This window comes from Oncorhynchus masou, chromosome 13 (assembly GCF_036934945.1).
Source record: "Oncorhynchus masou masou isolate Uvic2021 chromosome 13, UVic_Omas_1.1, whole genome shotgun sequence".
Taxonomy (NCBI): Eukaryota; Metazoa; Chordata; class Actinopteri; order Salmoniformes; family Salmonidae; genus Oncorhynchus; species Oncorhynchus masou.
In genome coordinates this window covers 53,613,780-53,641,575 of record NC_088224.1, presented here as the reverse complement: position 1 = coordinate 53,641,575, position 27,796 = coordinate 53,613,780, and the positions used below count along the sequence as shown (strand labels likewise).

Here is a 27,796-nt window from a genome sequence, read left to right as displayed (position 1 = left end):
TGGCACCACACGGCGAGGTCTCTGACCTCTTCCCTATAGGCTGTCTCGTCATTTGTCGGTTGTCAGCCCTACCACTGTTGTGTCACAGGCAAACTTAATGATGGAGTGGAGTCTTGCCTGGCCGTACAATCATGAGTGATCAGGGAGTACAGGAGGGGACTGAACACACACCCCTGAGGGGCCCTCGTGGTGAGGATCAGCGTGGAAGATGTGTTGTTACCTACCCTTACCACTTGGGGGCGGCTCGTCAGGAAGTCCAGGATCCAGTTGCAGGGGGAAGTGTTTAGTCCCAGGGTTCTTAGCTTAGTAATGAGCTTTGAGGGCACTATGGTGTTGAACGCTGAGCTGTTGTCAATGAATAGCATTCTCACATAGGTGTTCCTTTTGTCCAGGTGGGAAAGGGCCGTGTGGAATGCAATAGAGATTGCATCATCTGTGGATCTGTTAGGGCGGTATGCAAATTGGAGTGGGTCTAGGGTCTCTGGGATAATGGTCTTGATGTAAGCCATGACCAGCCCCCTTCAAAGCATTTCATGGCTACAGATGTGAGTGCTACGGGTCGGTAGTCATTTAGGCATGTTTCTCATAGTGTTCTTATGCACAGGGACTATGATAGTCTGCTTGAAACATGTTGGTATTACAGACTCAGAAAATGAGAGGTTGAAAATGTCAGTGAAGACACTTGACAGTTGGTCAGCGCATGCTCGGAGTACACATCCTGGTATTCTGTCTGGCCCTGCGCCCTTGTGAATGTTGACATGTTTAAAGGTCTTACTCACTTCGGCTATGGAGAGTGTGATCACACAGTAGTCCGGAACAGCTGATGCTCTCATGCATGTTTCAGTGTTACTTGCCTCATAGCGAGCATAGAAGTAATTTAGCTCATCTGGTAGGCTTGTGTCACTGGGCAGCTCTTGGCTGAGATTCCCTTTGTAGTCCGTAATAGTTTGCAAGCCCTACCACATCCGACGAGCGTCGGAGCTGGTGTTGTACGATTCGATCTTAATCCTGTATTGACGCTTTCCCTGATTGATGGTTCGTCGGAGGGCATAGCGGGATTTCTTATAAGCTTCCGGGTTAGAGTCCCGCTCCTTGAAAGGCACACCAGTTTGTGTCGAGATCTGCAACGCTTCTGGGTTTTTCACACTCAACAGTTTCCCATGTGTATCAAAAATGGTCCACGACCCGAAGGACATCAAGCCAACTTGACACAACTGTGGGAAGCATTGAAGTCAACATGGGCCAGCATCCCTGTGGAACGCTTTTGACACCTTATAGAGTCCATGCCCTGATAAATTAAGGCTGTTCTGAGGGCAAAAGGAGGGTGAAACTCAATATTAGGAACGTGTTCCAAATTTTGGGTATGCTCAGTGTGTGATTTTGATATCATGGATGGTCAGTCCTGGCATCCATAGCTCTGTCTATGAATTTTGGTGGTAACATTTCTCCAGCCTCATCCATCAGCTTTGGACCAAAACAGGGGTTGGGAAAACGCTTTGTTATTGTTTCAACTGCTGATTGCCCCTTTAACTGGACATACCCTTAATTGGTAGAATATTATTAATTTTTTTAATAGGTAAAGGCAATTTAGGACATGAAATGAGATGCAACTTGCAAGAACTGGAGAAAAAAACTTCAACAAATTTGTTTAATTTTTAAAAATTCATTGCATTTTAATCAATTTCCTGGAATTGACCCCAACTCTTGCAGGAGAACAGATGTATCCATGTCTGGCAATTATAGATAAAAAACATTTTCACAATATCATGTCAATTATGCCTTCACCACACAAATACACTCAGTTCTCTCTCCAAACTAGTAAATAGCATACTTGTATTGCATTTTATGTATTTTATATAAAATGCAACAAATGCCTAACTTACTGGCTTCACTGACTTCCGTACACAAATAATTCATGTATGACACTCCCATATCTTCCTTTACAATATTAACGAATCCTATATCTGATCCAGCACACAGGGAGAATGAGAGAGAGAGTATTGGTTTTTTTTAGCCATTCAGAAAATCAATCATCTCAAAGCTCATTCCCGGTCCTCTAGACTTACTCATGCCACATCTCTCATATGGCTGTTTATTGAATTGTTGGAGATAACTTTAAACCTGAGAAGAATTCAGTAGTCCTGATTATAGTCCTGATTTAAATGATATTGACTTCTCCAAGAGGATATGACTTGACAATATAAAAACCACAAACACATGAAAGTTAAAGATAGAGATTCCACATAGAGAGAAATGATGTATTGCAAGCTAAATATGATTGTTGTTCTACAACTCGAAACAGATGTTTAGTGGCTTGGGGACTTTGTCACGCATTGAATCTCTTTCTCTCCCTCTCTGTCTGTCTCTCTCTCTCTCTCTCACACACACACACACACAACAGTGGAAGCTGCTAAGGGGAAGATGGCTCATAATAATGGCTGGAATGGGGCAAATGGAATGGCATCCAACACATGTGTTTGATGTATTTGATACCATTCCACTAATTACTCTCCAGCCATTACCACGAATTAAGATGCCACCAACTTCCTGTGACACACACAGTGGCGTACAGCAGTTTTGCGGGGCTCCCGCAAGGTCTGAGAACACCCCCCCCCCCCCGCACACACACCTTACAACATGTAGTCTGAATCAGGCTGTCATTAACTGATCCTCATGTATATGTATTCTTCAGGGTGGAAGTTCACCCATACAAAGTAACATCCAATAGGGTTGGATAACTTTATCTCTTTATTGGCAGAATATTTGATCATAATTACTTTGCTAAAAATTCCAAACAGTCCACGTTCTCTAACAGTTACTCTTGATCTTTGTATTAATGTTTTATGATAGGTAAACATCCTCCCTTTAAACACACAAGTTGAAAGTACAGCACTCCGAGTCAACAAGCTGCTTGTGGTCCAATCATTTTAGTCAGTGAGTTCACAGCAATATTTACATGACCTCAGTCACACAGAGCAAGATTAGCAGGGGTCAAAGTTTCATTCATAATCTGTCCCTGTTTTACATTTTCTCCTCTACAACTGAACTACTACTGGCCACTCACTGCGACAAGCTAGCCCAACTATACCGATCTCTCTGACCAAGACCTTTCTGAAAGTGTTTAGTTTTTTAACCAAAGTATGACATTTGGGAAATGCTCTGAACTGTTTCATACGCTCCTATTCATTTAAAGCCACAACAGCCCTGGAAAACCATTGGAAAACAACACAGCAAAGCAGTCTAACGAGAGAAGAATGGCCCTGTTTTCTACTTGGTTTCCCCCCCTTTTCTCTATCCCATCTCAACTCTCTCTCTATGCAGCTGAAATATTTCTGGGTCCCAGGGGCATGCACATTCCTCCCCCTCACAGTTGTGCAATCCCTGACAATCAACCGCCCTCCCCCCCCTTCGGCCTCCCTGGCCCAAAGCACGGCACAGAGGAGCTGTCCAAACTGTCTGGACAATGTTCTGCAGTGGATCGACTACCCACCAGACCAGTTAACAAACTCATGGGCCCTGACTTTGCAGAAAACAGCCAAATGATGTAACACAAATGGCTGACCCTCCATTTTGAGACTTCTTGGTGTGGGGTTGGGAAGAAAAGAGTATTCCCTACCTTCGGTGTGAAAGTCACAGGCTCTGAAAGACAACATGTGTTTTGTTGTTTTTGCTGAGATTTAGTGTTGTGTCCCAATCTGCCTGTATAATAGCCAATGTTACACCCTGCAAATAGTCCTTGTGGTTGAAGGCATGGTGTCAGAAAGTTTGTAATGTATGTTTCATTTGGACTATGGAAAAATGTAAAAGCAGCATGGTTTCTTCCCTCGGGTTTAATAGGGTCAACAGAAATCAATGATAATGGAATAGGTCAAAATTATATTTTTTCCTTTTCATAGTCTAGCACAGTGGTAGGCTATAATATTTTATTTTTTATTAAGATATTTTTTTTAATCTTTATTGAACAAGGCGAGTCAGACAAATTCTTATTTACAATGACAGCCTACACTATAACGCAATTTTCCATTTTATTTTAGATAATTGAATTCCTCCTAGCTTACGACAACTCACAAAAACCATAGCACTTAGCTTGAAGTGATACTTTATCAACATACTTGAAGTGATGTCAACAAAATGTTATGTGCCATAAGATACAATAATAAGTCAAAGTGCCTGTAAATGATTAATACTGCAAAATGTGCACTTTCCCTTGCTGACTTTTTTTGTTGCTTGATTGGTCAAACCTAAACCATACGAATCCGCAGCTGACACAAGAAGGCACAGAGGGGTGCATGCTGGTTCTAGTAGGGAAATACAATTTTCTTAACTTTTTATCGAACGATTTTACGGGTCCGATAAAACTACATTACCCACAATGCCATGCACATTTTCCTGTACATCATACTCGTGAAGATAGCGGGCAATCGGTCGTCAAAACAATCCTATCATTTTGAGAATTTATGTCAAATCAAATATATAAATCACCAGGCTACGGGAATTGATATTGTTTAAAACAATCGACTCAAAGAAAAGACAATGGTATGTTTGCAATTGGGTACATTTTGTGGCCAATTGCTTTGCTCTAACGTTAGCTAGCTAGCTAATGTCGTTCGCCAGTATCATGTGAAATGTATGAGACGCCTAGAAATCATAGCCAGCTAGATAACGTTATATATTCGAATTAAACAAACCTATCGATTTAAATTGATCAATTAGCTATATCCGGCTCCCGACTTTGTTTTACGAAGCAACTGCCTGGCTTGCATGTATGTCAGCAGTAACGTTAGACTAGTTAGCCACCTAGCTAGTTAACGTTAGCTATCGAACATAACTAGCTAGCTATATATATTTAACTGACAGGGCGTGGCTAGCCAGGCTAGCTAACGTTAGCTAGTAATCTAGGCGTTGTAAAGGAATGCACATCCGTCTGCACACTCTTAACCAATCAGCCATGCTCAGAAATGCACTGTTTGGGCTTTGTTATAGTATGAGGTGAAACTGATGATGCATAGGAGTGGTGATAACGTCCAGTGAACCCATAGTTAGATCTGAGAAGGCATATCCAAGACCAGGCTAGCAAGGGTTCAAGGTTTCAGAATGTTCAAATGGAAATTAGGTGTGTAGAACGCCTATGACTCTCTGACAAGAGAAACGGCGAAAATCAAGTTCTATAACGACATTACAGCAAGGCCTAGGCTAGCGTGGCTAACGTTATATTGCGAGTAGAGAATATAGGAATGTAACTAGCCACGTTACTATAGCAGGGATGTAACTAGCTACATTACAATATCAGGGCTCTCAAACCCTAATAATTAGCTTGTTGATAAACTGAACCAGGTTAGTTACAACTGGGGTTGGAGTGGAAACTTACAGGAGGGTAGTTCTCCAGGAACAGTGTTGGAGACCCACTGTACTAGACTGAACATTTCTCACGCTTCATTTTCTCTCCTCCCCTGCCATACAGATCCGCTTCATCCTTATTCAGAACCGAGCAGGGAAGACCCGACTGGCCAAGTGGTACATGCAGTTTGATGACGACGAGAAACAGAAGCTGATTGAGGAGGTACATGCTGTGGTGACTGTCCGTGATGCCAAGCACACCAACTTTGTGGAGGTAAGGCTTTGCATGATGCCACGTCTGTGCATTGGTGTGTGCCCTAATGTAGACTATTCGTTTCTGGCAATTGTATTCGTTGTCACTATCTGGCCATTCTAGAATGGCTGGAAGCAACCAGGGACTATAACTCAAGGTCTGGAGCTGCATTTGGCAAACAGTTTACTTGGCTTTATAGTGACGCGGGCCTAAATTGTATCATACATTTTGACACTGATGAGACGGTGGATAAAAGGCTATTTTCTACTGATATGCTGTAGCACTAATTGGCTAACCAAGTTTAATTTAATATTTAATTGTAAATGGAAAAAGTACTGCTTTTGCAAGTCAATTTCAATTCTACTGTAATTATTCATAGATAAAATCAAAACCACATTGAGATGCTTGTCTGTCTTGTCTCCAGTTCAGGAACTTCAAGATCATCTATAGGCGCTATGCAGGTCTGTACTTCTGTATATGCGTGGATGTGACAGACAACAACCTGGCATACCTGGAGGGCATTCACAACTTTGTGGAGGTATGACACACAATACATCAACTCACACGTAGACTGTTTTATTATGTTGACCTACAATGTGGGAGCTGTTTTAGGTCAATGACTCTTCGGCTGGTTATGTGAAGGAATGTGGGCTAATCAAATTTCCACCTTAATAGCTGAATGATTAGGCATATTTTATTAGTAAACTATTGTAACGATGTGCTCCTACAGAGCTCTTTGGAATACAGAGTACCACAGCATGAGTCATAATACCCAGAAAACATAGCGGTCAGATGGAAATAGTTCCAATTGTTTATCCACCATTCATTTCTCATAGGATATTTTAGAAACACTTAAATACAGGCTGTGTTTCGTGCAAGCTTACCCTGGCGTGACGTTTTGATAACTGTAAATCTCTCTAGGACAATGTGACTTATCAATCAATATATTCAACTATAAAGAAAAAAAATGAAACGCTAATGTGGCTACCATAAAGAACAACAAGATGCCGTGACCATTTGGACGAGAATGCCGAATTGAGGCAAATCTCTAGATTAACTATCTAAATTTAGACATGAATAAATTGGTAACATTTTTTTAAATGGACAATTCTGTTAACTGTCTGGTTTTTAAATTTACAATACCAGTTAGCAAAGGTGTCAGCTTTAGATGACATGCAGGGATTTGTAGTTTTGCATGATGTCTACGTTGATGCCAATTAGCACTTTTGAATCTGAGAGTAAATAGAGCTGAATATTGAAGTCACCTTGTCCGAGATACATTTTCTTCATCAAAATGTCACTCCGGGGTAAGCCTACACGAAACACAGCCCTTATTTTAAATGTTCCTAAAAATCCCCTATGGGGGGAAAAATTCCAGGTCGTATGGGTATTATGACACCTCCACTGTGGGGCTCTATTGTCTATGTCTTCTTACCCAGTGTAATACGCCCCCTTATAGTCTTACGCTTCTCTGCAAAAGTAAGACCAAAACAAAGTTGGGTGGGGGGGTCTCTGGTGTTCTTTGTTCCCGAAAAGCATTCCCTGGGTGGCATTCCTCCCGGGTCGAGGGGAAACAGCGGAACAGCTCGCACTGTGCTCCCTGTCCGAGGGACAGGCGGAATGTGGCTGTGAAGGAAAACAGCTGAGATTTCCGACACTGTTCAAGAGCACCGTGTCCTGGAATGCTGGACTTCCTCAGGCCCTTAAATGACCACGGCTTCATCTCAAATGATTCCCTATATAGGCTAGTGCACTACTTGAGACCAGAGCCTTTGTTAAATTGTTAATGTAACAAAACCTGAACTCTTTCTTTTCCCCCTTTTTAGGTGTTGAATGAGTATTTCCACAACGTATGCGAGTTGGACCTGGTATTCAACTTCTACAAGGTAAGAGTAAAAGTGTTGATTTAATTTTAAAACCAAACACTCTCAGTGCTAAGAGGAAAGACAAAGGAGTGGAAGAAACCCGGGGGAGGTGAAGATACAATTTCAATGTATTTTCTTTCCTTGCAATGGGGAGGTGCCATGGAAACGAGGATGGGACGCATAATTACAACAGTCAATTAGGCTCCTCCACACTAGTTTGGCGGCGTTTGGTTTTCCTCTACAGGAAATGCTAAGCAATTAAAACTCTCCACCTGATAACCGCCCTTTAAGCAGTTATCGTGTCAATTATACAAGGTATTTCTGAATATTCGCCCACTCGCTGAAACTTAAAGAAGCGCGGCCCACGGTGAAAGCTGCTGCGCTCTGCGATTTCTTGAGTCAAAGAAACCAGTGTGACAGAAAGCGACATGATGGCAAACATCAGCTCATCTCAACATCAACCCCCCCCCCCCATTAGATATAGTGCCACAGCAGCAAGGCCTACGCACAGATAGAAAGACACATATACATAATGGGGTGAAGATGAATCTGAAGGATCTATACAGTTCTCCAACACTTTTGTTTTTAAAGCTGTGTGTACAGAGCGTTTGAGCGGTGCAGAAGTCTGACCTGTGTCCTAACCTGCTTCTACCCGTCCTGTGTGTTCGGTTCCAGGTGTACACGGTGGTGGACGAGATGTTCCTGGCAGGGGAGATCAGAGAGACGAGCCAGACCAAGGTCCTCAAGCAGCTGCTAATGCTCCAGTCCCTCGAGTAGCCAACAGAGCAGCCATCTTGAACAGTCCATCGCCTAACCCCAATGTCACTCTGGAATGGACCCCTCTCATTTGCCAGCCTCCATGGAGCAGGCTCCACCCCTTACAGAAACCAGGGGCTTATTCACGAAGCTGCAAAGTCAGAAGGTTCAGATAGAAATGCATGGTGTAGAACAGACATTCTGTCATGCAGAATTGGGAATCTAGTCAGCTCTACACATTACATTTCTATTTGCAACAATGAGAGTTTCAACCTCCTGATTATGCCCCATAAAGACTGTATTTTGGTGATGCGTGGCAGATATGGCCCTTAACATTTTCAATTCTTAACCACCAGTTCAAGTAAAATCTGGATGAGTACATTTGCCGCACTGAAAATAAATGCTCTCTATGCCCTGTCTCAAGCTGGAGGCTGCACTTATGGCAGACTAGGGTTGCCAGTTATTCACCTATGTATCCTGCCTATACTAGTGGAGAGCGAGGATAACAAGGATGCACTGTTCTGGCAACCCCAGAGCGGCACTAAAGTAGCTAACAAGCACAAGAAAACCCTTGTAAACGGCCTGTGAAGTCCCTGTCTACTTTTCACCATACTTCTGCCTGGGAGAATCACAGTTTGAGCTGCAGAGTGACTAAACCACCACTACGAATGCCCATTGAACTCTGGTGGTGGTTCAGAGTTCAATGGAGTGCACTTACTAAGAGTGCTGTTGAGAGGTCTGGTAATGGCAACCTGTAAAGGGTTGCATCTACTGTGATATTAAATAGGAGATTCTCTGGTCTTAAATAACTTAATATCATGTCAGGTTATATATCAGACAATGCGTCTCCACTCCACATACGGTGCTTGTTAGTCACACCCAGATGTGTTCAAATTTAAATACACACTACTACTTTAAGATAAAGGAAACTCAACAGGAAAAAAAGTTAGATACGGAATCTAGCTAATGGAAATATACAGTGATATATTTTACGTAAAGCAGTACTGTGAAGTTTGTTTTGTATGGTGTACATATATATATAGTGTGAAACCATTGTTGTCCATTCCAGGCCTTTCCTCAGCTTCTGCCTCTCTCGTCAATGTGTGTTGGGGGAAATTCCATTAATATTCACTGGTCACCTCATTTATACTACAAACAATGGGTTTCGAACATCAACCAGAGGCCAAACAATAGGTCCAAAACTCCAGAGGCACTTATCTAGGTCTGTGACGCCACCTTGTACCGCTTCTCATTGTAAACATGTCCAGTCTTGCACCTCCCAACATATCACAGGTTACTATTATGGTCTGTTAAATATTTTGTTTTTTGGGGCTATAGTGAGAGATGTACTGCTTCTCCTCCTCTCTTGTCATGTGAGATGTGAGTTTAGGTGTTACTGACTCCTGTCATTCTATTCCAGTGAGTGTGTATATACAACAAAAAATCTAAGTACTAAATAAAGTGTTACAAATATCTTTTGCTTTTTGATACTGTAGATAATGTGATGTACATTGGAAACACATTCATTTTTGTAGTGATATCACCATCTAGTGGTATTAAACCAGCATAGCCTTCACGTTCTGGAATCTGCCCTGAGGTCATTCGAGCAGTCTCCCAGTGATCGATAAAATCAATCAATATATCCACTTCAGATACATTAACCCACTCTGCCTGTTACTCCACCCACCCAAACAGAAATTCAGACAATTAGACACGCAAAGCTTTTACCATGTAGACTAGCATATGAAGTCTTCCCTGATACACTAACCGTACCCTACTGTCTCCATGGCGGATAGGCAACCAGGTTGAAACAATGAACGCGTGTGCAAATATTTTAAAAGACATGATCCGCAAATAAAAATCCACATTTAAAAAAGCCAAGTTGATTTCGAATAGAACCTTTAAAGTGAACAAGCAAACCTTCCCTGCCAAAAACAATCCAATAGACAAACAAATATTATTTACAGCATAGATTATTCAGATGTACAGTAGTTCTTAAAATGATTCCATCACATTGGTTACTAAGCAACAACTGAGTTTCTGCTCCATTCCGAGTGGAGAAAGGACAGGAGACGTTAAGGACAGACAAAGTTAATAATAGGCTGATGGCCCAAAGATTTAAGTTCTTACGATGCAGCCAATAGAATACTCAGCATTATTGAGACCTGGGTTCAATGGTATTAGGGTCAAGCAGCATGGAGTGCAACACTACTGTCGTGAGACCCGACTGACTGATTTGCGGTCAGTCTGTGGTCTGCACACAAACACGGGCTCAGGAAGTCACAGTAAATCTCCCTAGTGTTACATCGTCCCTACAACAGCAGCAGACAAATGGGTCAACATAAAATTGCAGAGGGAATCATTTTACTACAACCCTGGAGAGGGAAAATAGAACAGCTGGCTGGCAGGTCAGTCAACACTTGGAGAGAAAGGACAAAACCCTCAGTTGTTCTTCAGTAAAGAATGACTAACTTCCAATTGCTCTTTTTATTACAGTATATTTTTCAATCAATACAAATCTTACAATTCTATGGATACAGTATATAAACAATCTCAATAAAAAAAAGTGGCACTTGCAAAAGAGAAACAAAAATAAAGCAGACCTTTTTTTTTTTAAACACAAAATGGGACCATTCTTTCTCAGGATGATGTCACAGTGGCATTTTGATAGCCATCTTCTCTATGCTGGTTCAGTGTAACAACCTGCTCTTAGTGGAGTGCAAACAGTAGCATTGCTTAGGAATTAGGTAAGGGTACATGGGGCCTGAAATTCTAAATGTTTCATAATCCGATTCTATATGACAGACAGAAAATGATAGGTGGAAGAGGCAAGACTTCATGTGTAACACATGTAAAAACAAAAAGTGCAGTTGAATCTTAGACAGCCGCCTGGCCCTGTAACCGGAATATTTCCCACTAGTGACACTGTAACCAGTCTAGCTCCCGGTGACTGGTCTTTACATGTGAACTCAGAGCAGCAGAGAAATGAAGAGGGCCAAGATGGGGGTACAATTCTCACAGATAACCCCCCCAGGGGCGCGATAGAGCCGGAGAACGAGACAAGAGTGTAGCATTTTACAACGCAAAGGCAAGCAGTAACATTAGATATGCAGCTGATAATGGGGAATAACAAGGGGTCCTTTGGAAAACCATAAGAAAAGACTGAACTGAAACCTTACTCACCATTGTGCTTTGGACATGACCCGCAGGCCTTTCTGATTGCCTCATGGAGTGAATCGATTTCCATTTGGGGGGGGTGCTAGAAATGACTGATCGGAAACATGTGGACTGGGAGGGGGGGACAGTATACATCTACAATGTCAAGAAATGTTCCTGTAAGGCCAGTACTCCACTTGATAAATTGCATGAATTGAAAACAAACCTTGGACAAGTTGTCCATTAGATTAGAATCAATACCATTTATGCCCGAGGTCGAGTTACATGTGGTAACATTTAGACCGGTGGAATCAATTACAAATGTACATCTGAAGCCGGGAGAAGAATCAAGGGAAATGGGTCGGACAATAATTGAGGAAGCATTCACAACTGACCCAATATCTGCTCATGCTTGGGTGTTGTGGGTAAATGGCTCTTTTCGGGGTTGCAGAGCAGTCAAGCTCGGGTTGGGGAGACTTAGGTTTGCCTGGTTATCAGAAGGTGAACAAGCAGGCTTGATAAGAAGTACAGTGCAAACAAAGGATCAAAATCAGCTCATAAAAACATACGAATGGAGAGTGCTCCCGCTGTGATGGGTAAAACATAAGAACTTCAGTCATCAAGCAACCTGACAGTGCAGTCTAACAGGCTGCGTATGAATGAGGAAGTTTGTTTTGCATTTCATCCTTCATGGACTTTGTTACAGGTGGTGTGTGTACTCTGTGTGTGTGTGTGTGTGTGTTGATAAAAACCACAAAGGGAGGGTAAAAACAGGAAATCCCCTACACATAACCCCTGACCCTGACAGTCATCCCAGATATGGACTCTTCTTCTTATGTTCCCAGCACAGTTCACACCACAGGGTTTCCCAGCCTAGGACTCAGGAGCCTGGGTAACCTCCTTGGCAGGAAGTATAGTCTCTTACCAATGGTCAGGAGTTGCAGGTCATCTCCATGGCGACTGGTCAAGGTATGCTGTACGTGTGTAAGTGGTTTCAGAAGGGATAAGGGGAAGAGTCCTGCACATCCCAAAACACCTCGAGCTGAGAGGGAGAGAAATGTTAATAGATTTTGATCAATTATTCTCGAAAGACACATTTAATCGAAGCATGGCAGTCTACTGACCTTTAGGGCACGTCCTGTGCATGTGGGAGTGGGGCTGAAGAGTGAGGGTGAGGTCCGGCCCCTAGCAGTTACACTGCTGCTTGGTCTGTGCGGTGGTACCTCTGGGCTGTCTCAGCTGCCTCAGAGAAGAATCTCCATACTGGATACCTGAACCCATCCGTTCTGGGTCCAACTCACCTGACAGAGGCAAGGCGCATTTTTTTTTTTTACCTTTATTTAACCTGGTAAAATAACAGGGTAAGGGTGGTAACAGGGTAAGAACAAATTCTTATTTACAACGGTGCCCTATGGGACTCCCAATCACAGCCGGATGTGATACAGTCTGGATGTGAACACACATACAGTGACTTCGGAAAGTATTAAGACCCCTTGACTTTTTCCATATTTAGTTTGTTACAGCCTTATTCTAAAATGGATTATATAAGTGAAAAAAGGTTTAGACATTATTATTTACATAATAATTCAGACCCTTTGCTATGAGAGTCCAAAATTGAGCTCAGGTGCATCCTGTTTCCATTGATCATACTTGAGATGTTTCTACAACTTGATTGGAGTCCACATGTAGTAAATTCAATTGATTGGACATAATTTGGAAAGACACACACCTGTCTAAACCAAGCCATAAGGTCGAAGGAATTGTTTGTAGAGCTCCAAGACAGGATTGTGTCGAAGCATAGATCTGGGGAAGGCTACCAAAACATTGAAGGTCCCCAAGAACACAGTGGCCTCCATCATTCTTAAATTAAAGAAGTTTGGAACCACCAAGACTAGAGCTGGCTACCCAGCCAGTGAGCAATCGGGGGGGAGAAGGGCCTTGGTCAGGGAGGTGACCAAGAACCCGATGGTCACTCTGACATGGCTCCAGAGTTCCTGTGTGGAGATGGGAGAACCTTTCAGAAGGACAACCATTTCTGCAGCACTCCACCAATCAGGCCTTTATGGTAGTGGCCAGACGGAAGCCACTCTTCAGTAAAAAGGTACATAACAGCCCGCTTGGAGTTTGCCAAAAGGCACCTAAAGGACACTCTGGTCTGATGAAACCAAGATTGAACTCTTTGGCCTGAATGCCAAGCGGAGGAAACCTGGCACCATCCCCCTACGGTGAAGCTTGGTGCATCATGCTGTGGGGATGTTTTTCAGCGTCAGGGACTGGGAGACTAGTCAGGATCGAGGGAAAGATGAACGGAGAAAAGTACAGCGAGATCCTTGATGAAAACCTGCTTCAGACCTCAGACTGGGGGCAAAGGTTCACCTTCCATCAGGACAACGTCCCTAAGCACACAGCCAAGACTACACAGGAGTGGCTTGTGGACAAGTCTCTGAATGAGTGGCACAACCAGAGCATTTCTGGAGAGACCTAAACATAGCTGTGCAGTGACACTCCCAATCCAACCTGACAGAGCTTGAGAGAATCTGCAGAGAAAAATGGGAGAAACTCCCCAAACATAGGTGTGCCAAGCTTATATCGCCATACCAAAGAAGACTAGAGGCTGTAATCGCTGCCAAAGGTGTTTCGGCAAAGTAGAGTAAAGGGTCTCAATACTTTTGTAAATGTGATATTTCAGTTAAAAATGTTTTTTTATTAAATTTGCAAAAAAATGAAATAATGTTTTTGCTTTGTCATTATGGGGTATTGTGAGGGGGAAAAAACTATTTAATCCATTTTAGAAGGCTGTAATGTAACAAAATGTGGAAAAAGTCAAGGTCTGAATACTTTCTAAATGCACTGTATTTAATAGGGGTAAGTAAGGTGACTAAGCAACAGGATGTAAGATAAATAGAGAAGCAGCAGCTTGTTTGTGAGTGGGTGTAGAGTCAGTATAAATGTATGTGCATATTATGAGTGTGTAGGGCCCTGCGAGTGCGCATAGAGAAAATATAAAAATAGGTCAATAAAAGATACAAGGTTAACTCAGATGGTCTTAGCTTATCGATTTATCATTCTTATTGCTTGGCGATGGAAGCTGTTCAAGAACCTGTTGGTGCCAGACTTAATGCACCGGATTCCGCTTGCCGTGCGGAAGCAGAGAGAATAGCGTATGGGCTTGGGTGGTTGGAGTCTAACGATTTTCAGGGCCTTCTTTCCACACCACCTGATATAGAGGTCCTGGTTGGCAGGGAGCCCCAGTGATGTACTCGGTTGTCCACACCATCCTCTTTAGCGCCATGCGATCGAGGGCGGTGCTATTGCCACACCAGGCAGTGATGCAGCCAGTCAAGATGCTCTCAATGGTACAGCTGTAGAACTTTGAGGATTGGAGGGCCCACATGCTAAACTCGCCTCCTCGTTTCCTGTAGTCCACGATCAGGTGGTATTACTGACATTGAGGGAGAATTTGTTGCTCTGGCACCACACTGCCAGGTCACTGACATCCTCCCTGTAGGCTGACTCATTGTCGCCGGTGATCAGGCCTATCCCCATAGTGTCTTCAGCAAACTTGATGGTGGTGTTGTGTGGCCACGCAGTCGTGGGTGAACAGGCAGTACAGGAGGGGACTAAGCACATACCCGTGGGGCACCTGTGTTGAGGGTCAGCGTGGCAGAGGTGATGTTGCCTACCATCACCACCTGGGGTCGGCCCGTCAGGAAGTCCAGGATTCAGTTGCGGAGGGAGGTGTTCAGACCCCCGAGTCCTAAGTTCGGTGACGAGCATGGAGGTGACAATAGTGTTGAAAGCTGATCTGTAGCCAATGAACATCATTCTCGCCTAGGTATTCCTCTTATCTAGGTGGGCGAAGGCAGTGTGGAGAGCAATTGAGGATGTACAATCTATGGATCTGTTGGGGCAGTATGGAAATTGGAGTGGGTCTCGGCCAGGGTGTCTGGGATGGTGGAATTAATGTATGCCATAACCAGCCATCCAAAGACCTTCATGATTACTGAAGTGAGTGCTACTAGGAGGGAGTCATTGTGGCAGGAAGCCTTAGAGTTCTTAAGAACAGGGATGATTGTAGTCATCTTAAAACATGTGGGGATTACAGACTGGGATATCATCTTCATGCTAAAATACCTCAAGTTTCAGCATGATAATGCTGAGGCCCCATGTATCTGTACACAATTCCTGGAAGCTGAAAATATCCAATTTCTTCCATGGCCTGCATACTCAGCAGATATGTCACCCATTGAGCATGTTTGGGATGCTCTGGATCGACAGCGTGTTCCAGTTCTCGCCAATATCCATCAACTTCGCACATCCATTGAAGATGAGTGGGACAACATTCCACAATCAACAGCCTGATCAACTCTATGTGAAGGAGATGTGTCGCGCTGCATGAGGCAAATGGTGGTAACACCAGATACTGACTGGTTTTCTGATCCACACCCCAATTATATATATTTTTTAAGGTATCTGCGACCAACAGATGCATATCTGTATTCCCAGTCAAGCGAAATCCATAGATTAATGAATTTATTTCAATTGACTGATGTCCTTATATGAACTGTAGCTCAGTAAAAAAAATGAAATGGTTGAGTTTATATTTTTCTTCAGTGTACGTTAAATCAAGACAGACCAAGACACACAGAGCACACACATATCACTAGGCGTAAACAACATGAGACATCCCAAAACCATACACATTGAACTTGTTTGATAGTAAGATTGAAAATCAAACAGAAACACATTTTTAGCACAAACACACCTCATAAGTAAACTGTTTGTTTACCTGACTCTATCTTGTTGAGGATGGTACGGGCGGTTTTGAGGAAGGCCTCCTCCACATTCTCCCCTGTCAGAGCGCTAGTCTCCAGGAACATCAGTTCTGTAACAGTCAGTCAACTCGATACTCTAATCCCAATTAAACTAATACAGGTTTAAAAACTTGTGGAAATTACAACTACCTGAGATTAGAGTTGACTAAAAAGGGGAGCGATGGAGTGCGGAAAAGGGTGAGAGAAAGGGTGAGAGAGTTGTGAAATGGGAGCCAGGGAACCGGCCTGAGTAGAGGAGAGAAGGGTGAAAGTGACGGTGAGAGAAAGGGTGAGAGACAGTTGTGAAATGAGAGCCAGGGAAACGGCCTGAGTAGAGGAGAGAAGGGTGAGAGTGACGGTGAGAGAAAGGGTGAGAGACAGTTGTGAAATGAGAGCCAGGGAAACGGCCTGAGTAGAGGAGAGAAGGGTGAGAGTGACAGTGAGAGAAAGGGTGAGAGACAGTTGTGAAATGAGAGCCAGGGAAACGGCCTGAGTAGAGGAGAGAAGGGTGAGAGATGGACAGACAAGACAGTTACCGTTCTCCTGTGCGAAGCGAGACGCCTCGAGGAAGGTGACCTCTCGGTCCGCGTCCAGGTCCTTCTTATTGCCGCACAGGATGATGACGATGTTGGGGCTGGCCAGCGTCCGCGCGTCTGTCAGCCAGTCGGTCAGGGCGTTGTACGTCTCCCGGCTAGAGGAAAGACACAGGAGGGGAGAACTGATTCAAATCGTGTTTCCTTAGGGAAAGGCATGTTCAATAGGGAATGGGACGTTACTTTTGAAAAGGCAGAGTTGTGAATTGTGTTTTCATGACAGCATCAGAGGTCAAATAGAAGAAGTACTTGGATGAAGGGGAGGGGGGGATGATAAGTTGAAAACTGCTAATATTCTCAACTAACACTTTAACCTCTCTCTGTGGACTAATGTTATTTTTGAGAAATATGAGAGAAATATGTCACCCCCCCTTTTCCCTCCTCAAGGACAGATGGAGTCCGATACCACGTCACACCTCTTTTTTGTTGTTGTTGCAAAGTCCCCGATCACCATGGTGACAGCATGCTGGTGTCCATGGCAATGTGAAAACAATGAGCAGAAGGGTGTCGACTAATGTCCCACAGCGAGGCGGCTTAACCATGACGTCAGCATAGAGGTAAGCGATGACGACCCCTCTGCCTCAGCATAGCTCTCTCACACCACACGCTTCCATCTCTCCCTCTCCCCATATTCTCTCCCTCTCCCCATATTCTCTCCCTCCCTGCTCTCTTCTCTCTCGCTCGGTTGACACTCTTGTCTAATGGAGTTTTGCTTTCCGGGCTGCCTGCCTCCTGTCTGGAGACGCCACTTTATTACAGGCCCTGTCATTCTGCATCACACACTTTTATTACAGGCCCTGTCATTCTGCATCACAAACTTTATTAAAGCCCACCTGACAGGACACCATTCACTCCATCTTGATTATGAGACAGGCAGTGCCATGGCAACTCTGGGCTTATTAAATAAAAACTCTTGGCTTGGTGCTGCCATACAAATGTCTCCATCTCTGACTCAGAGTGTCTAAGTGCTCCTGACAGACTCTCCATAGGCCTGTTGAAATTCAACATCTCTAGTCAGTCTCTCCGTGCTCTATGCTAACTCCCATGCCTGGGTGTGTGTGCATGCGTGTGTGGGTGTGCGTGTGTGCGTGTATGCGTGCGTGCGTGTATGCGTGTGTGTGACCAGTAAAATCAGTGCGACGTTCATTGGTTCACCTACCTTGTGATGTCATAGACGAGCAGCGCCCCTGCCGCTCCGCGGTAGTAGCTACGAGTCACAGACCTGGGAGAGGGCAGACAGAAAGCACTGTTAACCAATCACAGAACCAGAATACAATCTGTCAACCAATGAGAGGACGGGTCAGCGGTAATGGCACTCAGGGTAACCAATGGGAGATCTTTACCTGAAGCGCTCCTGTCCGGCTGTGTCCCAGATCTGTAGTTTAACCGTTTTACCCCCGACGTTGACCACCCTGGACCCAAACTCGACCCCGATGGTGTGGTTGGAGTCCTGCTTGACTGCACAGGCAGAGACCAATAAAATAAAATACAAAAATTGAGAGAGAAGCCACAAACATCACCGCACTGTTTGTTTATGTCTCATCCTTTATTAAAATGTCTGTTTTTACAGATGGCTGCTTTGTGAAAAACAGCCTCAAATCAAATGTATTTGTCACATACACATGGTTAGCAGATGTTAATGCTAGTGTAGTGAAATGCTTGTCTAAAGAGTAGGTGTGACTGCCTAGTTATTAGGCCTAAGTTGCCAAGACTTCACAGAAACATTTCCTGGTTAATTCCCAGAGCTGATCTATATTGTGCTGGTGCGTTGTGCTTGTTTAAAAGACCAGAACAGTTCGCGTCAGAAGCCTCTTCGGAAGCCTCATCAGCATACCAGAGGGTTAAAGAGCTACTGCCTCTCCCAGGTCCAGAGATTAACGCAGTCAAAGCCCTTCTCTCAAGCTACTGACAGGACTGGGAGTTAGAGGTCTTTATCTCATTTGCACATCAGTGTGTGTGGACATCCGCTACATGAGCGAGCGAGCATGTGTGTGTGTCAGTGTGCAGAGATACTTGTAACGTTTCTATATTATTGTACATAAACAATGCATGTGGGTGTTGTGTATTTGCAGGACAGGGGGCGACCAGCATCGGTACTACTTACACTTGGTCTCAATGAACTGGTGCAGGAGGCAAGATTTCCCTGCCCCAGCACTTCCAATGACCAGGAACTTAAACAGGAAGTCTGAAATGAGAGAGAGCGTGGACAGAAATCAATACAACGCCAGCGGCTCTAACAGTTGAACTTGAGACCAATCCTTAAGTCGTCCTGTGATCGTGAGCTGCTCACTGTCACCGAGTTGCCAACGGTCCCAAATTAGCTGGCTAATCACTACCCTGCGTGCGAGTGTGACGGCATGTTAACATTGATGCTACTTTGCAAAGCGGCTTGTTAAAAGGATGGAGGTAAAAGAGACGCCTAAATTAACAATGAGAGAGGATGTGTTGTCGACCACTGAGAGGTGTAATCCCATAGGACATCACTCCTCGCTATGAGAGAGATTGAGTTGTATCATCCGGTCTGTCTCCTCAGGCTTTGGAACTGCTCCTGATTTCCCCCAATAAAGAGCCAAGCTTATCTGTACGGTGTGGCTCGTCTCAGAGTACACTGAGTGACAGCGATAGCATCCAGGAGCCCTGCCAAAACAGTCTCCCAGCCTCTGACCTCATACCACCCTCACCAATCTGACCAAAGGGCTCGATGACTCAATGTTGCAGCGCAACCCTTGACTAGACAGACAGGCTCCTAGCTAGGTGAGCTCCATGCAACTAGCCTGAGTGTTGCACTGACATTCAGATGCAGTGTTTCCCCTATATTCAAATCATGGCTACCACAAAAACATGTTTTGTTTTTTTAAATAATAATTTAAAAACACTCTCCCTGACCGTCTATACAGTTGAAGTCAGAAGTTTACATACACCTTAGCCAAATACAGTTTGGCAAAAAAAAAAAGTTTATAATTCCTGACATTTAATCCTAGAAAAAAATTCCCTGTCTTAGGTCAGTTAGGATCCCAACTTTATTTTATGAATGTGAATGATATGAATGTCTAGAGAGAATGAATTATTTCAGCTTTTATTTATTTGGGTCAAACGTTTCTGGTAGCCTTCCACAAGCTTCCTACAATAAGTTGGGTGAATTTTGGCCCATTCCTCCTGACAGAGCTGGTGTAACTGAGTCAGGTTTGTAGGCTTCCTTGCTCACACACGCTTTTTCAGTTCTGCCCACAAATTTTCTATAGGATTGAGTTCAGGGCTTTGTGAAGGCCACTCCAATACCTTCACTTTGTTGTCCTTAAGCCATTTTGCCACAACAAGTATGCTTGGGGTTATTGTCCATTTGTGACCAAGCTTTAACCACCTTACTGATGTCTTGAGATGTTGCTTCAATATATCCACATAATTTTCCCTTCTCATAATGCCATCTATTTTGTGAAGTGCACCAGTCCCTCCTGCAGCAAAGCACCTCCACAACATGATGTTGCCATCCCCGTGCTTCACGGTTGGGATGGTGTTCTTCGGCTTGCAAGCCTCCCCCTTTTTCCTCCAAACATAACGATGGTCATTATGGCCAAACAGTTCTATTTTTGTTTCATCAGACCAGAAGACATTTCTCCAAAAAGTATGATCTTTGTCCCCATGTGCAGTTGCAAACCGTAGTCTGTTTTTTTTATGGCGGTTTTGGAGCTGTGGCTTCTTCCTTGCTGAGCGGTCTTTCAGGTTATGTCGATATAGGACTTGTTTTACTGTGGATATAGATACTTCTGTACCGGTTTCCTCCAACATCTTCACAGGGTCCTTTGCTGTTGCTCTGGGATTGATTTCCACTTTTCGCACTGAAGTACGTTCATCTCTAGGAGACAGAATGCATATTCTTCCTGAGCGGTAAGATGGCTGCGTGGTCCCATGGCGTTTATACTTGCGTACTATATGTTTGTACAGATGAGCATGGTACATTCAGGCATTTGGAAATTGCTCCCGAGGATGAACCAGACTTGTGGAGGTCTACAATTTTTTTCTGAGGTCTTGGCTGATTTCTTTAGATTATTCCATGATGTCAAGCAAAGAGGCACTGAGTTTGAAGGTAGGCCTTGAAATACATCCACAGGTACACCTCCAATTGACATCAATTAGCCTATCAGAAGCTTCTAAAGCCATGACAAAGGCACAGTCAAGTTAGTGTATGTAAACTTCTGACACACTGGAATTGGGATACAGTGAATTATAGGTGAAATAATCTATCTGTAAACAATTGTTGGAACAAATACTTGTCATGCAAAGTAGATGTCCTGACTGACTTGCCAAAACTATAGTTTGTTAACAAGAAATTTGTGGAGTGGTTGAAAAACGAGCTTTAATGACGCCAAACTAAGTGTATATAAACTTCCGACTTCAACTATATATATAAAAGTTTTATAAGATCATCTTTGAGAACTAACAACCACTGAAATAAAACCTAGACGACCTAAAATCTAAAATACCTCAAATGTCATGGGCATGGGGGCCCCCATTGATTTTGTTACCATGTTTGAGTCACTCAGATAGCATAACACAGCATAAAACATGGCAGAAACGTGTAGAACTGTAGAAAACGTGCTTTAAAAACAGCAACATTTTGTCTCTGCTGCCCCTTCCCCGCTAACTGCACCACAACTGCCTGAAAAAGATCCTAGGGGAAACACTGAGCTGGCTACATGGCGGCAAGTGTATAAGAACGGAGGCGGTCTATTCACAAACAGTCCTATGTATAGCCGACCGGGGCCGAGTACATCTGCACAACACAGATGGGTTACACTGGGGCAGCTGCACAGATCTAGTGGTGTGTTGGACCGGGCCTGGTACTTGACCCATCCTACGCACATGACCGTCTGGCTGGGGCCTTGACGTGTGGGACACAGAGCGGTCCAAAGACGGCCTTTGTGCCGTGACCACAGATAAGTCAGAGGTCAGGGGCCATTTGCATGCGTAGGCCAGGGTTCCACCAAGCCGTACAGGGAACAATGGGGAATTGAAGAGGGAGAGGCTGGCTGTGTGTGGAAAGGGGCAGCAGTAGTATAGAGTGAAGGATGCACAAGTCTCCCCCCACACACACACACGTGAGTCAAGCTGCAGGAAAAACACTCAGGCCCCTCACTGAGTTAAGGCTAGTTGTTGCATTTACTGGGAGATTACAATACCAGTCAAAAGTTTAGACACACCTACTCATTCCAGGGTTTTTATTTGAATGTTGTAGAATAATAGTGAATACATCAAAACTCTGAAATAACGCATACGGAATCATGTAGTAACCAACAAACAAGTGTTAAACAAATCAAAATATATTTGAGATTCTTCAAAGTAGCCACCCTTTGCCTTGATGACAGTTTTGCAGACTCCTGGCATTCTCTCAACCAGCTTCATGAGGTAGTTCCCTAGAATGCATTTCAATTAAAAGGTGTGCCTTGTTAAAAAGTACATTTGTGGAATTTCTTTCCTTCTTAATGCATTTGAGCTAGTCAGTTGTGTTGTGACGTGGTAGGGTTGGTATACAGAAGATAACCTTCTACCTGTTCGGTAGAAGACCAAATCCATATTATGGCAAGAACAGCTCAAATAAGCAAAGAAAAACAACAGTCCATCATTACATTAAGACGTGAAGGTCAGTCAATGCAGAACATCTCAAGAACTTTGGAATGTTTCTTGAAGTGCATTCACAAAAACCATCAAGCGCTATGATGAAACTGCCTCTCATGAGGACTGCCACAGGAAAGGAATACCCAGAGTTACCACTGCTGCAGAGGATATGTTCTTTAGAATATCTGCACCTCAGATTGCTGTAAAGAAACCACTACTAAAGGACAACAATAAGAAGAAGAGACTCGCTTAGGCCAAGAAACAAGAGCAATGGACATTTGACCAGTGGAATTCTGTCCTTTGGTCTGATGAGTCCAAATGTGAGATTTTTGGTTCCAACCGCTGTGTTTTTCTGAGATGCAGAGTAGGTGAACGGATTATCTCCGCATGTGTGGTTTTCACCGTGAAGCATTGTGGAGGTGTGATGGTGGTTTGTTGGGGACATTGTGGGTGATTTTGTTAGAATTTAAAGGCATGGCTACCACAGCATTCTGCAGCGATACGCCATCCCATCTGGTTTGTGCTTAGTGGGACAATCATTTAGTTTTTCCACAGGACAATGGCCCAACACACCTCCAGGCTATGTAAGGGCTATTTGACCAAGAAGGAGAGTGATGGAGTGCTGCATCAGATGACCTGGCCTCCACAATAACCCGACCTCAACCCAATTGAGATGGTTTGGGATGAGTTGGACCGCAGAGTGAAGGAAAAGCAGCCAACAAGTGCTCAGCATGTGGGAACTCCTTCAAGACTTTTGTAAAAGTATTCCAGGTGAAGCTGGTTGAGAGAATGCCAAGAGTGTGCAAAGCTGTCATCAAGGAAAAGGGTGGCTATTTGAAGAATCTCAAATATATTTTGATTTAACACTTTTTTGGTTACTACATGATTCCATGTGTTATTTCATAGTTTATGTCTTCACTATTACTCTACAATGTAAAAAAAAATAAAAAATTAAGAAAACCACTCGAATGAGTAGGTGTGTCCAAACTTTTGACTGGTACTGTATTTCAATTACGTTTCCAACTGTCAGTGCCTGACTCTTCACCTCAACTTTCTGATTGATTTGCAGACTGTGCTGTTGACCGCTCTGCTGCTAGTAGGCTAATCAGCTTGGCTACAAAGCAGGCCAGTCAAATAGTCAATATTGTAACTCGAGTAAATGACTCGACTCCCACTGATGAAAAGGAAAGAGCTGGGGATGAGATTGCTCCTTTGTTCTTCTGTGACATTTAAAAACACATTAAGTTCTCCTGCAGCCAGCTATTCTCCAACCCATAAATCAACCATGACCTATTTATACTAGCGTGTGTGGTTTACTCAAGCAACATGACCATGAGGACACATTCATGGCAAGGTAGGTACCCACTAGAGGCCTTATCACACCTTGTTTTCTGTTTCTCGACAGAAACACTTATCAAAGACAACCTGTGTGTGAACGTGACTGATGGAAATGCCTGTCTAGGCCTTACCCCGGAAGGGAATATTTGAGTCATTGTATTTACACCATAATAACGCCACAAGTATTTTGTTGGGTATAAGCTATAGTAAACAGCAGGCAGGATTTGGCAGGAATAACAGCCTGATCACACACACACACATCCTCCTGTTCTTCACCTGCTCTGAATCAGACCCGTGTTACCTCTGGAGCCAAGCCATATACTATCTTACTGTGCTGGGCTTCATCAGTGTGTGTACACACTAAGACAGCCATTCCCCTAACCGAGAGACTGTGTGATGCGTTTTGTGTTCGGGTAAAAAATAAAAAGCACAGTCGGCCCAATCCTTCACTGAGAGCCAACGTGAATTAGTGAATGCAGCTTCTGCTAGTCTGCTTTGTGTAGTCACGTGTCTCCCCTGTGACTGTTGTTCTGCCCTCCTTTCCTTTATCCCTTCTAGTACTTAGAAGGGGAAAAAAAGCCCATGAGTAAATCAATGAAGACTATTACAGCTGTGCTCTATGTACCATTAGTGCAGAGCACTCCACCCCTAATGTTGACCTGCTGGTGTAGCATTTCAGAGAGAGAGAGCAAAAGAGAGACTATCATTATCGAGTGAGGGAGACAGATGGAGAGACACAGATGGAGAGACACGTGTGTGTTTGTGTCAAGCAGGGGGTTGAGCAAGCTGCAACAGGAGAGGAGTGAGTATCCAAGGTGTGCTGTTGTTACATAAACAAAAACCAATCCATTTGCCACAGCATAAGAAAATGAATAGGCCTGGCTACAGTAAAACACTTAGCTACACTACACAGCATGTCCAAAGCATGTTTACAAGGTTCAAATGTATATTTTCGGCATAAAGATTCCAAGACAATGGTCAAAGGAAGATAAAAACGGCATTTTTTTCCATTGGTGAAAATAACAAGAGCGGTTTAAGGCACTGCATTGCAGTGTCAGGAGGCACCACTACAGATCCAGGTTCGGTACCGGCCAGCGCGACCGGGAGACCCATGAAGAGATGCACAATTGGCCCAGCATCGTCCGGGTTAGGGGAGGGTTTGGCCGGCTGGGATGTCATTGTCCCATCGCACTCTGGCGGGCCGGGTGCATGCAAGCTGATTTCAGTCGCCAGCTGTAAGGTGTTTCCTCCTACACATTGGTGCGGCTGGCATCCGGGTTAAGCGAACAGGGTGTTATGAAGCAGTGCAGCTTAGCGGGGTTGTGTTTGTGTTTATAATATAATAATAAAGTAGAACAACAAGATTGTTTGTTAGTAACACACCAATGTAAATGTCTTGGATTGGTCTTGGATTGGCCCCCATGGAATTGGATTTTAAAATATGTAGGTTACATTGTCGTTTAAAAAGTGACACGAGAAGAATTAACATTCAGGAGATTAGATTAATGTGGAATAGAATTAATAGAATCCCCATTCTAGCTGACAAGTCAAGCAAGCTTATACATGCAAGCACAAAAAACAAGACGTTTGTTTTGGGATTTCTACAGTTCTTAAAATCAGTCAGCCTTTTAAACCTCTTAATAATGAGTATGTTTACATGCACATTAATCATTTGATATTAAACTGATTATGACCGTAGGCAGATTATGCAATAGTCATGCAAACACCTTACTCTACTTCTCTTAAAATCGGTGTACGGTCCAAATCGAAGTAAGCATACAAACGATTAAAACACCTGGTTTTCTAAGCAATCTTTCAAATTATTAGGACATATTAAACACCTTAAATCAGCGTTCCAGTGGTGTATTTGATCTGAGCAAAGTGCTAGCACCAGCCACGCGAGCCTTCCTCTTTACCGCGAGTGAAGTGTGTTCAGAACAATTTAGCAATAACGTTAGTTAGAAAGTAGCCTTCGAAGTAGTTTTCACATTCAAACTGTGTTCGAACCGAGAATCAAATATGCTTCCCCCAAAAAATAGCCGATTTCTGATGTATCCGTGTAAAACAGCATTATTATGGAAATTGTTCTTGCAAAGCATGTCATAGTTTTAATCGAACTAACGTTAGCTATTATATTAATATGACTATCCACAATAATCGCATTAGTGTGTGCATGTAACTCAAAGACATCTTTGTTCAAGTTCAGAGGAAGTCACATGCAAAACATTGTTACAGTCTTGTTTGAAATGTTTATATGAATTCCCGACATGATCTCATATAGCAAGCTAGTTATGAAGGTGATGAGGATGCTGGTATCTGTACCCTGGGGCTGGGGTGTCATTGCAAATGCATATCAGATCAGGGCTCTCCGACCATGTTCCTGGAGAGCTACCCTCCAGTCGGTTTTCGCTTCAAAACTAACAGGATTAAGTTGGTCAACCAACGAATTATTAGAACCAAGTGCGCTTGGTTAAGAGTTGGAGTGAAAACCTAGAGGGTGGCTCTCCGGGAACAGGGTTGGAGAGCCCGGTCGTTAGCAAAAATGCATCACTTGAGAAATTAGCTAACCCCACCACTTCTAACTTTTCAATCCCAAGGGCACATGACTAACTAGCTAAATCAAAAGGAGGTCTGTTAAATTAAGCCAAAGGACTGCAAATACAGCTTCTAGCTATAACTAAACTTACTGCCGTAAACTAGCCACCGAAATTAGCTATTCCAATGTTTTGTTGATAATATTTCAAAAGGAGTTACTTATTGACTAACTTTGGGACACAACTCCCTCTTGGAGTGAAACCAATACAATAGACTCGATGTTGTGTACTAAAACTATTTCTTGACAATTTTAGGAAGCTCTCCCCGCTACTCTCTACCCACTCCTTCTGGCTACGAGACAGTGGTGACACAAGACAGTGTTGATTTCAAGATACCTAGTGGAAATTAACTAAGTAGACCAGCTGCTATTCTATACGTCTATGGGATACCCACCCCGTTAAGTAGACCGGAACTGATTATTTTTGTTCAATGGTAAACGGCCTGAGTGAACTATCTTCATTTATCCACCATCTTCAGCTAGCTAACAGGCTAACTAAACGTACCGTATGTTTCAGACATGTCGGCCCCCGCTTTAAAAACGATGGACTCAGTTGGCTTTTCTTCGTTTATTTCTTCGTACCGTATGTAAAGGGTGTGGTGTTGTTTTCTAATGTGGCAATTACTCCTCGTTTTAGATTTCTGACTTCGCCACACCGTTTCCTTTCCTTCCTCCAACAACACCATTTATTCTTCGATGAGGTTTAAAAGCGGTTGGCATCCAATAAATGTTGCATTACCGCCACCTACTAGACTGGAGTATAACTTTGCTTGAAAAAAATATATAAAATATGAACTACCATCTAACACTACACTCACAATTTGTTTTAAATATACAAAATAAAGAAAGAAACACCATACTCCACTATTTAGTCCTACCACCATACCCTGTAACTCTTCTGACGTCAAGTCTCACACACCCAAATACATCTCTGCAGCTGCCACCTCAACCTCAATTTTCTGCGACTTACATTCCATCCCTCCAGTACAGTTGATAACCATTGCTATAAATGCTAAAAAAAAAGCTTACTGAAACATATATCACTTGTTGGTTTATCACTCTGTACTGATACAGATCTACCACTCACACCACTTCTCTTAGGGTCCCTCCCCCTTGACCCGTCTTCCATTGCTTTCTTCACTTTATTTTGGTGAGTAGCGAAAAGTATATTGAATCCAGTCACTTAACAAATTGGTCAAGAATTTCATCTTAGGACAGCGATTATTATTAGTGATTCACTCCACTGCAGCCGTTGCCAGGGCTGGCAACTTTTGAAGAAAGCTTTTTCCCCCCAGGAAAATTGAACTGTTTTAAAGCTAAACTCCTGCAATTATATGCATTTTGACATGACTTAGGTCCATGACAAGGGTGGGAATAAAACGCAGGTCAGGTGTATTCAGAATGCTTTGAACATTAATTGAACACTCATTTGACAACTTTGTTACTTTTAAAGTATGAAATTTAAAGTATGCTAATAG

At 43.3% G+C, this 27,796-nt stretch overlaps 2 protein-coding genes across 2 annotated transcripts; one reads left to right on the top strand and one right to left on the bottom strand.

The window, feature by feature from the left end:
• The first annotated feature begins 4,363 nt into the window (after window positions 1-4,363).
• LOC135552581 (AP-2 complex subunit sigma) lies at window positions 4,364-9,684 on the top strand. Its single transcript, XM_064984287.1, has 5 exons — window positions 4,364-4,536; window positions 5,462-5,611; window positions 6,015-6,128; window positions 7,417-7,476; window positions 8,131-9,684. The coding sequence occupies exons 1-5, from the start codon at window positions 4,534-4,536 to the stop codon at window positions 8,230-8,232; spliced, it is 429 nt and encodes a 142-aa protein (XP_064840359.1). The 5' UTR covers window positions 4,364-4,533; the 3' UTR covers window positions 8,233-9,684.
• Window positions 9,685-10,093: 409 nt separating this feature from the next.
• On the bottom strand, window positions 10,094-27,010 carry LOC135552580 (ras-related protein Rab-4B-like). The gene is made up of 8 exons (XM_064984286.1): window positions 26,824-27,010; window positions 18,879-18,959; window positions 18,118-18,232; window positions 17,934-17,996; window positions 16,718-16,872; window positions 16,157-16,252; window positions 12,492-12,668; window positions 10,094-12,409 (listed from the first exon to the last, which is right to left on the bottom strand). Exons 1-7 carry the CDS (start codon window positions 27,002-27,004, stop codon window positions 12,553-12,555), a joined length of 807 nt encoding a protein of 268 aa, XP_064840358.1. The 5' UTR covers window positions 27,005-27,010; the 3' UTR covers window positions 10,094-12,409; window positions 12,492-12,552.
• Window positions 27,011-27,796: the final 786 nt, after the last annotated feature.